We start from the raw sequence: 16,606 nt of genomic DNA on the forward strand, positions 1-16,606 counted from the left end.
ACGTGACAACGAAGGCCACCAAAAGGACCTACCAACCAATTCTCTGGTACCAAAAATACCAGGATGACCAGCCAACACAGAACAGTAAACCTCAGAAATCACTCTACTAGTCCATCTGTCAGGAACAAACAATTTCCCCACAGGACAGCGGGCAGGTCTGTCAGCCTGAAATTCCTGAAGAACCCGCCGTAAATCAGGGGAAATAGCAGAAAGGACCACCCCTTCTTTCAGAATGCCGACCGGTTCAAGGACCTCAGGAGAATCAGGCAAAAAACTCCTAGAAAGGGCATCAGCCTTAATATTCTTAGAACCCGGAAGATACGAAACCACGAAATCAAAACGGGAAAAAAACAAGGACCATCGAGCCTGTCTAGGACTCAGCCGTTTGGCAGACTCGAGGTAAATCAGATTCTTATGATCGGTCAGGACCACAATACGGTGCTTAGCTCCCTCAAGCCAATGTCGCCACTCCTCAATTGCCCACTTCATAGCCAACAACTCCCGATTGCCGACATCATAATTGCGTTCAGCAGGCGAAAACTTACGGGAAAAGAATGCACACGGTTTCGTCAAGGAACCAACATGATCCCACGGGGACAAAACGGCCCCTGCGCCAATCTCAGAAGCGTCAATCTCAACCTGAAACGGAAGGGAAACATCCGGTTGGCACAACACCGGAGCAGAAGTAAATCGACGTTTAAGCTCCTGAAAGGCAGAAACAGCCGCAGAGGACCAATTCGCCACATCAGCGCCTTTTTCGTCAAATCGGTCAAGGGTTTAACCACGCTGGAAAAGTTAGCAATGAAATGGCAATAAAAATTTGCAAAACCCAAAAATTTCTGAAGGCTCTTTACGGACGTGGGTTTAATCCAATCATGAATGGCCTGAACCTTAACCGGATCCATCTCAATAGATGAAGGAGAAAAAATAAAACCCAAAAAAGAAACCTTCTGCACCCCAAAGAGACACTTAGACCCCTTCACAAACAAAGCATTGTTACGAAGGATCTGAAATACCATCCTGACCTGTTCCACATGAGACTCTGTTATGGTTCTCAATGGCAAGAGAACATAGCCCAGCAAACATACGAACTAGCTCTTGGAAGGATGGAAACTAAACTGACCATGAACTAAACCTGCCGCACAACTAACAGTAGCCGGGTAGCGTAGCCTGCGTTTTATCCCTAGACGCCCAGCGCCGGCCGGAGGACTAACTAATCCTGGCAGAGGAAAATATAGTCCTGGCTCACCTCTAGAGAAATTTCCCCGAAAGGCAGACAGAGGCCCCCACAAATATTGGCGGTGATTTTAGATGAAATGACAAACGTAGTATGAAAATAGGTTTAGCAAAATTGAGGTCCGCTTACTAGATAGCAGGAAGACAGAAAGGGCACTTTCATGGTCAGCTGAAAACCCTATCAAAATACCATCCTGAAATTACTTTAAGACTCTAGTATTAACTCATAACATCAGAGTGGCAATTTCAGATCACAAGAGCTTTCCAGACACAGAAACGAAACTACAGCTGTGAACTGGAACAAAATGCAAAAACAAACAAGGACTAAGTCCAACTTAGCTGGGAGTTGTCTAGCAGCAGGAACATGCACAGAAAGGCTTCTGATTACAATGTTGACCGGCATGGAAGTGACAGAGGAGCAAGGCTAAATAGCGACTCCCACATCCTGATGGAAACAGGTGAACAGAGAGGATGATGCACACCAGTTCAATTCCACCAGTGGCCACCGGGGGAGCCCAAAATCCAATTTCACAACAGTACCCCCCCTCAAGGAGGGGGCACCGAACCCTCACCAGAACCACCAGGGCGATCAGGATGAGCCCTATGAAAGGCACGGACCAAATCGGAGGCATGAACATCAGAGGCAGTCACCCAAGAATTATCCTCCTGACCGTATCCCTTCCATTTGACCAGATACTGGAGTTTCCGTCTGGAAACACGGGAGTCCAAGATTTTTTCCACAACGTACTCCAACTCGCCCTCAACCAACACCGGAGCAGGAGGCTCAACGGAAGGCACAACCGGTACCTCATACCTGCGCAATAATGACCGATGAAAAACATAATGAATAGAAAAAGATGCAGGGAGGTCCAAACGGAAGGACACAGGGTTAAGAATCTCCAATATCTTGTACGGGCCGATGAACCGAGGCTTAAACTTGGGAGAAGAAACCCTCATAGGGACAAAACGAGAAGACAACCACACCAAGTCCCCAACACAAAGCCGAGGACCAACCCGACGCCGGCGGTTGGCAAAAAGCTGAGTCTTCTCCTGGGACAACTTCAAATTGTCCACTACCTGCCCCCAAATCTGATGCAACCTCTCCACCACAGCATCCACTCCAGGACAATCCGAAGATTCCACCTGACCAGAAGAAAATCGAGGATGAAACCCCGAATTACAGAAAAAGGGAGACACCAAGGTGGCAGAACTGGCCCGATTATTGAGGGCAAACTCCGCTAAAGGCAAAAAAACAACCCAATCATCCTGATCTGCAGACACAAAACACCTCAAATATGTCTCCAAGGTCTGATTCGTCCGCTCGGTCTGGCCATTAGTCTGAGGATGGAAAGCAGACGAGAAAGACAAATCTATGCCCATCCTAGCACAGAATGCTCGCCAAAATCTAGACACGAATTGGGTACCTCTGTCAGAAACGATATTCTCCGGAATACCATGCAAACGGACCACATTTTGAAAAAACAGAGGAACCAACTCGGAAGAAGAAGGCAACTTAGGCAGGGGAACCAAATGGACCATCTTAGAGAAACGATCACACACCACCCAGATGACAGACATCTTCTGAGAAACAGGAAGATCCAAAATAAAATCCATCGAGATGTGCGTCCAGGGCCTCTTCGGGATAGGCAAGGGCAACAACAATCCACTAGCCCGAGAACAACAAGGCTTGGCCCGAGCACAAACGTCACAAGACTGCACGAAGCCTCGCACATCTCGAGACAGGGAAGGCCACCAGAAGGACCTTGCCACCAAATCCCTGGTACCAAAGATTCCAGGATGACCTGCCAACGCAGAAGAATGAACCTCAGAAATGACTTTACTGGTCCAATCATCAGGAACAAACAGTCTACCAGGTGGGCAACGATCAGGTCTATCCGCCTGAAACTCCTGCAAGGCCCGCCGCAGGTCTGGAGAAACGGCAGACAATATCACTCCATCCTTAAGGATACCTGTCGGTTCAGAATTACCAGGGGAGTCAGGCTCAAAACTCCTAGAAAGGGCATCCGCCTTAACATTCTTAGAACCCGGCAGGTAGGACACCACAAAATTAAACCGAGAGAAAAACAACGACCAGCGCGCCTGTCTAGGATTCAGGCGTCTGGCGGACTCAAGATAAATTAGATTTTTGTGGTCAGTCAATACCACCACCTGATGTCTAGCCCCCTCAAGCCAATGACGCCACTCCTCAAAAGCCCACTTCATGGCCAAAAGCTCCCGATTCCCAACATCATAATTCCGCTCGGCGGGCGAAAATTTACGCGAGAAAAAAGCACAAGGTCTCATCACGGAGCAATCGGAACTTCTCTGCGACAAAACCGCCCCAGCTCCGATTTCAGAAGCGTCGACCTCAACCTGAAAAGGAAGAGCAACATCAGGCTGACGCAACACAGGGGCGGAAGAAAAGCGGCGCTTAAGCTCCCGAAAGGCCTCCACAGCAGCAGGGGACCAATCAGCAACATCAGCACCCTTCTTAGTCAAATCAGTCAATGGTTTAACAACATCAGAAAAACCAGCAATAAATCGACGATAAAAGTTAGCAAAGCCCAAAAATTTCTGAAGACTCTTAAGAGAAGAGGGTTGCATCCAATCACAAATAGCCTGAACCTTGACAGGATCCATCTCGATGGAAGAGGGGGAAAAAATATATCCCAAAAAGGAAATCTTTTGAACCCCAAAAACGCACTTAGAACCCTTCACACACAAGGAATTAGACCGCAAAACCTGAAAAACCCTCCTGACCTGCTGGACATGAGAGTCCCAGTCATCCGAAAAAATCAAAATATCATCCAGATACACAATCATAAATTTATCCAAATAATCACGGAAAATGTCATGCATAAAGGACTGAAAGACTGAAGGGGCATTTGAAAGACCAAAAGGCATCACCAAATACTCAAAGTGGCCCTCGGGCGTATTAAATGCGGTTTTCCACTCATCCCCCTGCTTAATTCGCACCAAATTATACGCCCCACGAAGATCTATCTTAGAGAACCACTTGGCCCCCTTTATGCGAGCAAACAAATCAGTCAGCAGTGGCAACGGATATTGATATTTAACCGTGATTTTATTCAAAAGCCGATAATCAATGCACGGCCTCAAAGAGCCATCTTTCTTAGCCACAAAGAAAAAACCGGCTCCTAAGGGAGATGACGAAGGACGAATATGTCCCTTTTCCAAGGACTCCTTTATATATTCTCGCATAGCAGCATGTTCAGGCACAGACAGATTAAATAAATGACCCTTAGGGTATTTACTACCCGGAATCAAATCTATGGCACAATCGCACTCCCGGTGCGGAGGTAATGAACCAAGCTTAGGTTCTTCAAAAACGTCACGATATTCAGTCAAGAATTCAGGAATCTCAGAGGGAATAGATGATGAAATGGAAACCACAGGTACGTCCCCATGCGTCCCCTTACATCCCCAGCTTAACACAGACATAGCTTTCCAGTCAAGGACTGGGTTATGAGATTGCAGCCATGGCAATCCAAGCACCAACACATCATGTAGGTTATACAGCACAAGAAAGCGAATAATCTCCTGGTGATCCGGATTAATCCGCATAGTTACTTGTGTCCAGTATTGTGGTTTATTGCTAGCCAATGGGGTGGAGTCAATCCCCTTCAGGGGTATAGGAGTTTCAAGAGGCTCCAAATCATACCCACAGCGTTTGGCAAAGGACCAATCCATAAGACTCAAAGCGGCGCCAGAGTCGACATAGGCATCCGGGGTAATAGATGATAAAGAACAAATCAGGGTCACAGATAGAATAAACTTAGACTGTAAAGTGCCAATTGAAACAGACTTATCAAGCTTCTTAGTACGCTTAGAGCATGCTGATATAACATGAGTTGAATCACCGCAATAGAAGCACAACCCATTTTTTCGTCTAAAATTCTGCCGTTCACTTCTGGACAGAATTCTATCACATTGCATATTCTCTGGCGTCTTCTCAGTAGACACCGCCAAATGGTGCACAGGTTTGCGCTCCCGCAGACGCCTATCGATCTGGATAGCCATTGTCATGGACTCATTCAGACCCGCAGGCACAGGGAACCCCACCATAACATCCTTAATGGCATCAGAGAGACCCTCTCTGAAATTCGCCGCCAGGGCGCACTCATTCCACTGAGTAAGCACAGCCCATTTACGGAATTTCTGGCAGTATATTTCAGCTTCGTCTTGCCCCTGAGATAGGGACATCAAGGCCTTTTCCGCCTGAAGTTCTAACTGAGGTTCCTCATAAAGCAACCCCAAGGCCAGAAAAAACGCATCCACATTGAGCAACGCAGGATCCCCTGGAGCCAATGCAAAAGCCCAATCCTGAGGGTCGCCCCGGAGCAAAGAAATCACAATCCTGACCTGCTGAGCAGGATCTCCAGCAGAGCGAGATTTCAGGGACAAAAACAACTTGCAATTATTTTTGAAATTTTGAAAGCAAGATCTATTCCCCGAGAAAAATTCAGGCAAAGGAATTCTAGGTTCAGATATAGGAACATGAACAACAAAATCTTGTAAGTTTTGAACTTTCGTGGTGAGATTATTCAAACCTGCAGCTAAACTCTGAATATCCATTTTAAACAGGTGAACACAGAGCCATTCCAGGATTAGAAGGAGAGAGAGAGAGAAAGGCTGCAATATAGGCAGACTTGCAAGAGATTCAATTACAAGCACACTCAGAACTGAGAAAAAAAAAAAAAAAAAAATCTTCAGCAGACTTCTCTTTTCTCTCCTTTCTCTGTCAATTAATTTAACCCTTTTTGGCCGGTCAAACTGTTATGGTTCTCAATGGCAAGAGAACATAGCCCAGCAAACATACGAACTAGCTCTTGGAAGGATGGAAACTAAACTGACCATGAACTAAACCTGCCGCACAACTAACAGTAGCCGGGTAGCGTAGCCTGCGTTTTATCCCTAGACGCCCAGCGCCGGCCGGAGGACTAACTAATCCTGGCAGAGGAAAATATAGTCCTGGCTCACCTCTAGAGAAATTTCCCCGAAAGGCAGACAGAGGCCCCCACAAATATTGGCGGTGATTTTAGATGAAATGACAAACGTAGTATGAAAATAGGTTTAGCAAAATTGAGGTCCGCTTACTAGATAGCAGGAAGACAGAAAGGGCACTTTCATGGTCAGCTGAAAACCCTATCAAAATACCATCCTGAAATTACTTTAAGACTCTAGTATTAACTCATAACATCAGAGTGGCAATTTCAGATCACAAGAGCTTTCCAGACACAGAAACGAAACTACAGCTGTGAACTGGAACAAAATGCAAAAACAAACAAGGACTAAGTCCAACTTAGCTGGGAGTTGTCTAGCAGCAGGAACATGCACAGAAAGGCTTCTGATTACAATGTTGACCGGCATGGAAGTGACAGAGGAGCAAGGCTAAATAGCGACTCCCACATCCTGATGGAAACAGGTGAACAGAGAGGATGATGCACACCAGTTCAATTCCACCAGTGGCCACCGGGGGAGCCCAAAATCCAATTTCACAACAAGACTCCCAATCATCAGAAAAAATCAAAATGTCGTCCAAATATACAATCAAGAATTTATCAATGTAAGTCCGGAAGATATCATGCATGAAAGATTGAAAAACAGATGGAGCATTAGTGAGCCCGAACGGCATCACAAGGTATTCAAAATGGCCCTCGGGCGTATTGAACACAGTTTTCCATTCATCACCCTGCTTAATACGAACAAGATTATACGCCCCCCGAAGGTCAATCTTCGTAAACCAACTAGCCCCCTTAATCCTAGCAAACAAATCGGAAAGCAAAGGTAAAGGGTATTGAAACTTGACCGTGATCTTATTCAAGAGGCGATAATCAATACAGGGTCTCAAGGAGCCATCCTTCTTAGCAACAAAAAAAAATCCCGCTCCCATCGGTGAAGAAGATGGCCGAATATGCCCTTTCTCCAAAGACTCCTTAACATAACTCCGCATGGCGGTATGTTCAGGCACAGACAGGTTGAAAAGTCGGCCCTTAGGAAACTTACAGCCTGGAATCAAATCAATAGCACAATCACAGTCCCTGTGCGGTGGAAGAGAACTGGACTTGGGCTCATCGAATACATCCTGAAAATCAGACAAAAACTCTGGAATTTCGGAAGAGGAAGAAGAGGAGATGGACATTAAAGGAACATCATTATGAACCCCCTGACAACCCCAACTAGTCACAGACATAGACTTCCAATCCAACACAGGATTATGTACCTGCAACCACGGAAAACCCAACACGATAGCATCATGTAAATTATGCAATACCAGAAATCGACAATCTTCCTGATGGGCTGGCGCCATGCGCATGGTCACCTGTGTCCACAACTGGGGCTTATTTTTAGCCAAAGGTGTAGCATCAATGCTCCTTAAAGGAATAAGGTTCTGCAAGGGCTGCAAGGGGAAACCACAACGCCTGGCAAACTCAAGGTCCATTATGTTCAAAGCGGCGCCTGAATCCACAAACGCCAAGACAGAAAATGATGACAATGAGCAGATCAAGGACACCGATAACAGAAATTTAGGTTGTACAGTACTGATGGTAAATGAACTAGCGATCCTCTTTGTCCGTTTAGGGCAGACTGAAATGACATGAGAAGCGTCGCCACAATAATAACACAACCTATTCTGACGTCTGAGTCCTTGTCGTTCTGTCCTAGACAGAATCCTATCACACTGCATTGGCTCAGGACTCTGCTCTGAGGACAACGCCACAGCGCGCACAGTTCTGCGCTCCCGCAAGCACCGATCAATCTGAATGGCCAAAGACATAGAATCACTCAGACCAACAGGCGTGGGAAACCCCACCATAACATCTTTAACGGATTCAGAAAGACCCTTTCTGAAAATTGCAGCCAAAGCATCATCATTCCATTTAGTCAACACAGACCATTTTCTGAATTTCTGACAAAACAATTCTGCCACCTCTTGACCCTGAGATAGGGCCAACAAGGTCTTCTCCGCTTGATCCACAGAATTAGGTTCATCCTATAATAGTCCTAAAGCCTGAAAAAAGGAATCTACATTAAGCAAAGCCGGACTCCCAGATTCCAGGGAAAATGCCCAATCCTGTGGATCACCACACAGCAGGGAAGTGACGATTTTAACCTGCTGAATAGAATTCCCAGAGGATCGAGGTCTCAAAGCAAAAAACAGTTTACAGTTGTTTTTAAAACTCAAAAATTTGGACCTGTCACCAAAAAACAAATCAGGAGTAGGAATCTTCGGCTCTAAAACAGGAGTCTGAACAATATAATCAGAAATTCCCTGTACCCTAGCAGCAAGCTGGTCTACACGAGAAGCTAATTCCTGAACATCCATGCTAACACAAGACTCCTTAGCCACCCAGAGAAAAAGAGGGAAGAAAAGGCAAAGCAAACTGCAGAAAAAAAATGACTCAACACCTTTCTTCCCTTATTCTGAGATGCATTTAACTCATAGTGGGCCAGTTGTACTGTTATGATCCGGTGACTTTGGAGCCGCATGAACTTTCTCTGGAGTAGGTGGAAACTGTACTGACCGCAAAACCTGAACTAACACCGCAACTAGAAGTAGCCGTGGGGTGTGCCTAACAAACTGTTATGGACCTGGTGGTTAGGTGCACCAGAAATGACCTGATAGTTAAACACGGAAACGGGACGAGCTCTGGGGAAATGGGAACTCTGCTGACCGCAAACCCTACTCCTATCAACTAAACTAGAAATAGCCGTGGAGCGTGCCTGACTCTGCCTAGACGCCTCTTCACAGCCTAAGAGCTAACTTCCCCTAAAGAAAGGAAACAAAGCCTCACTTGCCTCAGAGAAATTTCCCCAAAGGTAAAAGCAGCCCCCCACAAGTATTGACTGTGAGATAAGAGGAAATCACAAACACAGGATGAAATAGGTTTTAGCAAAGAGAGGCCAGTCTAACTAAACAGATTGAGGATAGAAAAGGGATCTTTGCGGTCAACACAAAAAGCTACAAAAACCACGCAGAGTGTGCAAAAAATACCCCCGCACCGACTCACGATGCGGTGGTGCCACTCTGCACCCCCAGAGCTTCCAGCTAGCCAGATAGTTTCATGATAGCAAGCTGGACTAAAACTTAGCAAGAAAAACCATATGTATCAAATGAACAAGCAGGGACTTAGCTTGTGCTGGAGTAGACGGTCCACAGAAAGATCCAGGAGAGATCTGAACCAGTACTAGAACATTGACAGCTGGCATGGAGTAATGATCTGAGTGGAGTTAAATAGAGAATCCAGCCTAGCCCTAAATGAGGGCAGCTGGAGAAGGAATCTCAGAACCAGCAGCTCCACTCACAGCCACCAGAGGGAGTCCACGGACAGAACTCACAGAAGTACCATTCATGACCACAGGAGGGAGTTCGAGAACGGAATTCACAACAGTACCCCCCCCTTGAGGAGGGGTCACCGAACCCTCACCAGAGCCCCCAGGCCGATCAGGACGAGCCAAATGAAAGGCACGAACTAAATCGGCAGCATGGACATCAGAGGCAACAACCCAGGAATTATCCTCCTGACCATAGCCCTTCCATTTGACCAAGTACTGAAGTTTTCGTCTCGAAATGCGAGAATCCAAAATCTTGTCCACCACATACTCCAACTCCCCCTCGACCAACACCGGAGCAGGAGGATCAACGGAGGGAACCATAGGCGCCACATATCTCTGCAGGAACGACCTATGGAACACATTATGGATGGCAAAAGAAGCAGGAAGGGCCAAACGAAATGATACAGGATTAAGAATTTCAGAAATCTTATAAGGACCAATGAAACGAGGCTTAAACTTAGGAGAAGAAACCTTCATAGGAACATAACGAGATGATAACCAAACCAAATCCCCAACACGAAGTCGGGTACCAACACGGCGACGGCGGTTAGCGAAACGTTGAGCCTTCTCTTGGGACAAGGTCAAATTGTCCACCACATGAGTCCAAATTTGTTGCAACCTGTCCACCACAGAATCCACACCAGGACAGTCCGAAGGCTCAACCTGCCCTGAAGAAAAACGAGGATGAAAACCAGAATTACAAAAAAAAGGCGAAACCAAAGTAGCCGAACTGGCCCGATTATTAAGGGCGAACTCAGCCAATGGCAAGAAGGTCACCCAATCATCCTGATCCGCAGAAACAAAGCATCTCAGATAAGTTTCCAAAGTCTGATTGGTTCGTTCGGTTTGGCCATTTGTCTGAGGATGGAAAGCCGAAGAAAAAGACAAATCAATGCCCATCTTAGCACAAAAGGACCGCCAAAACCTTGAAACAAACTGGGAACCTCTGTCAGACACGATGTTCTCCGGAATGCCATGCAAACGAACCACATGTTGGAAAAATAATGGAACCAAATCAGAGGAAGAAGGCAATTTAGGCAAGGGTACCAAATGGACCATTTTAGAGAAGCGATCGCAAACCACCCAGATGACCGACATCCTTTGAGAAACAGGAAGATCTGAAATAAAATCCATGGAAACATGCGTCCAAGGCCTTTTCGGGACAGGCAAGGGCAAAAGTAACCCACTGGCACGAGAACAGCAGGGCTTAGCCCGAGCACAAGTCCCACAAGACTGCACAAAAGAACGCACATCCCGCGACAAGGAAGGCCACCAAAAGGACCTAGCCACCAAATCTCTGGTACCAAAAATCCCAGGATGACCAGCCAACACCGAACAATGAACCTCAGAGATAACTCTATTAGTCCATCTATCAGGGACAAACAGTTTCTCCGCTGGACAACGGTCAGGTCTATCAGCCTGAAACTCCTGCAGCACTCGCCGCAAATCAGGGGAGATGGCAGACAGAACTACCCCCTCTCTGAGAATACCAGCCGGCTCAGGAACCCCAGGAGAATCAGGCACAAAACTCCTTGAAAGGGCATCAGCCTTCACATTCCTAGAACCCGTAAGGTACGAAACCACAAAATTGAAATGGGAGAAAAACAGCGACCAACGAGCCTGTCTAGGATTCAACCGCTTGGCAGACTGGAGATAAGTCAGATTCTTGTGATCTGTCAAGACCACCACGCGATGCTTGGCTCCTTCAAGCCAATGTCGCCACTCCTCGAATGCCCACTTCATAGCCAACAACTCCCGATTGCCAACATCATAATTACGCTCAGCAGGCGAAAACTTTCTTGAAAAGAAAGCACATGGCTTCATTACAGAGCAATCAGAACTTCTCTGAGACAAAACAGCCCCTGCTCCAATTTCAGAAGCATCAACCTCGACATGAAAAGGGAGCGAAACATCTGGCTGACACAACACAGGAGCCGAAGAGAAACGACGTTTCAACTCCTGAAAAGCCTCAACGGCCGCAGAGGACCAATTCACCACATCAGCACCCTTCTTGGTCAAATCAGTCAACGGTTTAACAACACTAGAAAAATTAGCGATGAAGCGACGGTAAAAATTGGCAAAGCCCAGAAATTTCTGAAGGCTCTTCACAGATGTAGGCCGAGTCCAATCATAAATAGCTTGGACTTTAACAGGATCCATCTCGATAGTAGAAGGGGAAAAAATGAAGCCCAAAAAGGAAACTTTCTGAACTCCAAAGAGGCACTTAGATCCCTTCACAAACAAGGAATTAGCACGAAGGACCTGGAACACCATTCTGACCTGCTTCACATGGGACTCCCAATCATCCGAAAAGACCAAAATATCATCCAAATATACGATCATGAATCTATCCAGATACTTTCGGAAGATGTCATGCATAAAGGACTGAAACACAGAGGGAGCATTAGAAAGGCCGAATGGCATCACCAGGTACTCAAAATGGCCCTCGGGCGTATTAAATGCTGTTTTCCATTCATCGCCCTGTTTAATACGCACGAGATTATACGCCCCTCGAAGGTCTATCTTGGTGAACCAACTAGCCCCCTTAATCTGAGCAAATAAATCAGACAGTAGAGGCAAAGGGTATTGAAATTTGACCGTGATTTTATTAAGAAGGCGGTAATCTATACAAGGTCTCAGAGAACCATCCTTCTTGGCCACAAAAAAGAACCCTGCTCCCAATGGTGACGACGACGGGCGAATATGCCCTTTCTCCAAGGACTCCTTTATATAGCTCCGCATAGCGGCGTGTTCTGGCACAGACAAATTGAAAAGTCGTCCCTTAGGGAACTTGCTACCAGGAATCAAATTAATAGCACAATCACAATCCCTATGAGGAGGTAGGGCACTAGACTTGGGCTCCTCAAATACATCCCGGTAATCTTACAAAAACTCAGGGACTTCAGAAGGAGTGGAGGAAGAAATTGACAATAATGAAACATCCCCATGTACCCCTTGACAACCCCAACTGGACACCGACATTGATTTCCAATCCAATACTGGATTATGGACCTGCAGCCATGGCAAACCCAACACGACCACATCATGCAGATTATGCAACACCAAAAAGCGAATATCCTCCTGATGCGCAGGAGCCATGCACATGGTCAACTGGGTCCAGTACTGAGGCTTATTCTTGGCCAAAGGCGTAGCATCAATTCCCCTCAAAGGAATGGGATGCTGCAAGGTCTCCAAGAAAAAAACCACAGCGCCTGGCAAACTCTAAGTCCATCAAATTCAGGGCAGCGCCCGAATCCACAAATGCCATAACAGAAAAGGATGACAAAGAGCAAATCAGAGTAACGGACAGAAGAAATTTAGGCTGTACAGTACCAATGGTGACGGACCTAGCGAACCGCTTAGTGCGCATAGGACAATCAGAAATAGCATGAGTGGAGTCACCACAGTAAAAACACTGCCCATTCTGACGTCTATGTTCTTGCCGTTCAGCTCTGGTCAAAGTCCTATCACATTGCATAGGCTCAGGCCTCTGCTCAGAGGATACCGCCAAATGGTGCACAGTTTTGCGCTCACGTAAGTGCCGATCGATCTGTATGGCCAAGGACATTGATTCATTCAGACCAGCAGGCGTGGGAAACCCCACCATAACATCCTTAAGGGCTTCAGAAAGACCCTTTCTGAAAATTGCTGCCAGGGCACACTCATTCCACTGAGTAAGCACAGACCACTTTCTGAACTTCTGGCAATATACCTCCGCTTCATCCTGACCCTGACACAAAGCCAGCAAAATTTTCTCTGCCTGAACCACAGAATTCGGTTCATCATAAAGCAAACCCAGCGCCAGAAAAAACGCATCTACATTACGCAATGCAGGATCTCCTGGCGCCAGGGCGAATGCCCAGTCTTGAGGGTCGCCACGCAACAAAGAAATAATGATCCTTACTTGCTGAATAGGGTCACCAGAAGAGCGGGGTTTCAGAGCAAGAAACAGTTTACAATTGTTTTTGAAATTCAGAAATTTATATCTATCCCCAGAAAATAACTCAGGAATTGGAATTCTAGGCTCCAACAGAGGATTCTGAACTACATAATCTTGAATGTTTTGTACCCTTGCAGCGAGTTGATCTACACTAGAGGACAGACTTTGAATGTCCATATCCACACCTAAGTTCTGAACCACCCAGAGTTTAAGGGGAAAAGAAAGGCAAAACACACTGCAGAGAAAAAGAAAAAAAAAATGGTCTCAGAACTTCTCTTTTCCCTCTATTGAGATGCATTAACACTTTGTGGGCCAGCTGTACTGTTATGGACCTGGTGGTTAGGTGCACCAGGAATGACCTGATAGTTAAACACGGAATCAGGACGAGCTCTGGGGAAATGGGAACTCTGCTGACCGCAAACCCTACTCCTATCAACACAACTAGAAATAGCCGTGGAGCGTGCCTGACTCTGCCTAGACACCTCTTCACAGCCTAAGAGCTAACTTCCCCTAAAGAAAGAAAACAAAGCCTCACTTGCCTCAGAGAAATTTCCCCAAAGGTAAAAGCAGCCCCCCACAAGTATTGACTGTGAGATAAGAGGAAATCACAAACACAGGATGAAATAGGTTTTAGCAAAGAGAGGCCAGTCTAACTAAACAGATTGAGGATAGAAAAGGGATCTTTGCGGTCAACACAAAAAGCTACAAAAACCACGCAGAGTGCGCAAAAAATACCCCCGCACCGACTCACGATGCGGTGGTGCCACTCTGCACCCCCAGAGCTTCCAGCTAGCCAGATAGTTTCATGATAGCAAGCTGGACTAAAACTTAGCAAGAAAAACCATATGTATCAAATGAACAAGCAGGGACTTAGCTTGTGCTGGAGTAGACGGTCCACAGAAAGATCCAGGAGAGATCTGAACCAGTACTAGAACATTGACAGCTGGCATGGAGTAATGATCTGAGTGGAGTTAAATAGAGAATCCAGCCTAGCCCTAAACGAGGGCAGCTGGAGAAGGAATCTCAGAACCAGCAGCTCCACTCACAGCCACCAGAGGGAGTCCACGGACAGAACTCACAGAAGTACCATTCATGACCACAGGAGGGAGTTCGAGTACGGAATTCACAACACAAACCCTAGACACCTCGACACAGCCGGAGGACTAAATACCCCTATAGATGGAAATAGGAATGCTATCTTGCCTCAGAGCAGACCCCCAAAGGATAGGCAGCCCCCCACGAATAATGACTGTGAGTAGGAGAAGAATAGACACACGCAGGCAGAAAACAGGATTCAGCAAAAGAGGCCACTCTAGCTAAATAGGGAAAGATAGGACAGAATACTAAGCGGTCAGTATTAAAACCCTTCCAAAAATATACACAGCAGATAATACAAAAAGTTCCACAATCTAACTAAAGACATGGAATGTATATCTGCCACTCCAGAGAATCCAACAAGACTAAGAAAATACTGACACAATCTAAGCTTGACAAAAAAAACACTGAATAGCACAGAATTATTAAGCACACAGCATGTGTGCCACAGAAACAAAACCAGACACTTATCTTTGCTGATTTGGCAGAAGGCAGAAGGAACCAAACCAGGACCAAAACCTCCCAACAACCATGGACAACTGGCAAGGACTAATGAATCCTGCACGCCTAAATACCCCAGTCAGAACTGCAATCAGCAGATACACCTGACCAGGACTGCAAGTCAGGGACAACTGCATTACCACCTACAACCACCGGAGGGAGCCCAAAAGCAGAATTCACAACAGCCCCCAGTACCTGAGCTGAGGACACCCCCTGTCTGCCCTGTCCTCTGCCTCCGGTACCTGAGCTGAGGACACCACATGTCTCCCCCATCCTCTGCCTCCAGTACCTGAGCTGAGGACACCCCCAGTCTCCCCCGTCCTCTGCCTCCAGTACCTGAGCTGAGGACACAACATGTCCCCCCATCCTCTGCGTCCAATACCTGAGCTGAGGACACCCCCTGTCTCCCCCATCCTGTGCCTCCAGTACCTGAGCTGAGGACACCCCATGTCTCCTCCATCCTCTGCCTCCAGTACCTGAGCTGAGGACACCCCATGTCTCCCCCATCCTCTGCCTCCAGTACCTGAGCTGAGGACACCCCGTCTCCCCTGTCCTCTACCTCCAGTACCTGACCTGAGGACACAACATGTCTCCCCATCCTCTGCCGCCAGTACCTGAGCTGAGGACACCCCCTGTCTCGCCTGGAACCTCAGCCACATGAAGAGGTCATCGTCCTCCTTTGTCTGCTGCTTCAGCACCTCCTCGTCTGTCAGGCGGATGAGCTCCACGAAGGCCTGGGGAGGAGACGTCACAAGTGTAAGACATGGCGTCACTCATAACTAGGTCAGCGTGAGTAGAATACGACACCTGGTGTTTGTCCGGCTGTAGTCGGTCCACCATGGTCTGGCGAGCGATATTGGAGTAATACGCATAGGACAGGTCATAGTCCACCGGGTAGCCGTCCACCCCCAGGTGATGCTTGTGCCCCAGGAATAGCAGGGAGAGGCGCTCGTCATTCTGTGCAGCAATGAGGAAGAACTTCAGGGCCTGGAGAGGAGAAAAATCCACCATCACCTCTGGGGGCTTTATAAGTCTCGCCATCATGCACTACAGGCAGTGCATAGCAGCACAAGTACAGCACCAGTCCAAAGTCTGGACACCCCTGTGCATGTAGAGGTTTTCCTTGTTAAGATTGGAATGTGCACATTGTACATTCAGAGTGAAGGCAGCAAAACCAGGAAGGAAAGAGGACACATGGAAACAAGGAGTGTAGAGAATCGTGTAACCCCATATTTCTGACGTGCCCCCCGTTACTCTGATGACAGCTTCATACCCCTTGTCTTCTCTCTGCAGCTTCAGCAGGTTGTCAACTAGAATGGCCCCGATATACAGGTTGCCTTATCAGGAGTTTATGTGTGGACTGACCGGTCTTCAGAAAGTGTTTGTGTCCATTATGGGTGTTTTGCAGGGGCAGAGTTGGGACGCCACTCCATATAGCTATTGCACTACTGTTCTAAGCAATAATATGGCAAGAAA

General features: G+C 47.0%; 1 protein-coding gene across 2 annotated transcripts in view; it reads right to left on the reverse strand.

The window, feature by feature from the left end:
• The window catches only part of LOC143817478 (protein sel-1 homolog 3-like), a 142,270-nt gene that overhangs the window by 93,462 nt on the left and 32,202 nt on the right, over positions 1-16,606 (reverse strand). For both annotated transcript variants that reach the window (XM_077298918.1, XM_077298919.1), the window contains exons 11-12: positions 15,938-16,117; positions 15,745-15,864 (exon numbers count right to left, since the gene is read on the reverse strand). In XM_077298918.1, coding sequence (XP_077155033.1) covers positions 15,745-15,864; positions 15,938-16,117 — 300 coding nt within the window. The remainder of the gene's footprint in view (positions 1-15,744; positions 15,865-15,937; positions 16,118-16,606) is intronic.

This window comes from Ranitomeya variabilis, chromosome 3, assembly GCF_051348905.1.
Source record: "Ranitomeya variabilis isolate aRanVar5 chromosome 3, aRanVar5.hap1, whole genome shotgun sequence".
Lineage (NCBI taxonomy): Eukaryota > Metazoa > Chordata > Amphibia > Anura > Dendrobatidae > Ranitomeya > Ranitomeya variabilis.